The sequence below is a fragment of the Microtus ochrogaster genome, chromosome 18 (assembly GCF_000317375.1).
Source record: "Microtus ochrogaster isolate Prairie Vole_2 chromosome 18, MicOch1.0, whole genome shotgun sequence".
NCBI classification, from domain to species: Eukaryota; Metazoa; Chordata; class Mammalia; order Rodentia; family Cricetidae; genus Microtus; species Microtus ochrogaster.
In genome coordinates, this window is record NC_022020.1 from 30304988 (window position 1) to 30306352 (window position 1365).

Sequence of the window (1365 nt, forward strand, 5' to 3'; positions counted from 1 at the left end):
GGGGGGGGGGGGGAGACACATGTGCGCTTTTAAAATTTGGGATTTTAAAAAGAATTGTCCAATATAAAACTACTTTGTCCTCTTTAAAACTGTAGTCCGTCTACCCACTTGTATGCAGTGTCGGCTTTCACTATCCAGAGCTCCTATTCATAATAACACACCTAGCAGTGTTGTTGTTTGTTAAGTTTCTTGGTAGAGCTGGGATGGTGGCCTGTGATTCAGGTACTTGGGAGGCTGAGGCAGGGCTGTATATGTTCAAGGTCAGCCTAGGGTAATGTGAGACCCTGTTTCCCCAAATACTTCCTCATTGAAATCACTGTTAACGCTCCTTAAACACACTATGAAAAATGCATACTTAGGCGGTAGCCAGGATTTACTGGTGTTAAGTAATAGTTACAAGCTATTAGGAAACACACCTCTCATCACCCCAGATTCAATTTGACCTGAGCTGGCCCTGACCTGTTTCATGCCTTTAAATATACTGCACTTCCCAAAGATTGTATGTGTTTTCTCCTTTCCCTCCAAGACTACTATCTATTTATTCAAGAAACCCAGAATTCCCAGTCTCCCTGAATCCTCTTTACACCTACTACTGAATTCCCAGTTAGAAGGTGCTCTGTCCACCCAGGAAGTCTTACTCATCTCTCCCAACACAAGGCCACCAAATGTCTTAACTGTTTTTAAAGGTATTTCTCCTTTTCTCTTAGCCTGTTTTTCCTGTCACCATTTGATGCTACTTTAATGGGAGAGTAATGTTATGCAGAGGTTTTGGAGATACAGACAAATTCATATCCCAAGTTTCCTATTACTACATCAAGGCATTTAATGAAATAATTGCTGAGTCTCAATTTCCTTATCCCCAAGGCTGAGCCAGGTACACTGTTAGCACATGACGTTGCTCTGAGGCTAGAGAGGCCCTCAGCAAATAGCACTTATCGCTATTGTTTAACTCATCTTAGAAAAAAAGGAGAAAAGACACCCTGAAAACCAGGACTACACAACTCCCATGGCACGGCGCTGGCCCAGGATTACCTGGCAAACACACGATCATTGAACGAGTTGGCAGGTCCACTTCTGAGGCTGTCGCAGTTGGCGAGCATTTCCTTGACCCACTCTACCCATGTGTACAAACGGAGGATACCTGCATCTGCCATGGCTTCCACAAAATTGGCGTCTTCAACAGTGTCACCAGCATCAGCCAGAGCCAGGCGCATGCCTGAAAGAAAACAAAGTCAGTCACTTGAAAGCATGGTTACTAACTGGGTGGTGGTGGTGCACACCTTTAATCCCAGCACTCAGGCGGCAGAGGCAGGGGGATCTCTGAGTTTGAGGTCAGTCTGGTCTACAGAGCAAGTTCCAGGACAT

General features: G+C 45.0%; 1 protein-coding gene across 1 annotated transcript in view; it reads right to left on the bottom strand.

The window, feature by feature from the left end:
* The window catches only part of Lars (leucyl-tRNA synthetase), a 56432-nt gene that overhangs the window by 15694 nt on the left and 39373 nt on the right, over nt 1-1365 (bottom strand). The window contains exon 23 of the mRNA XM_005356040.2: nt 1033-1216. Within this exon, the coding sequence (XP_005356097.1) occupies nt 1033-1216 (184 nt within the window). The remainder of the gene's footprint in view (nt 1-1032; nt 1217-1365) is intronic.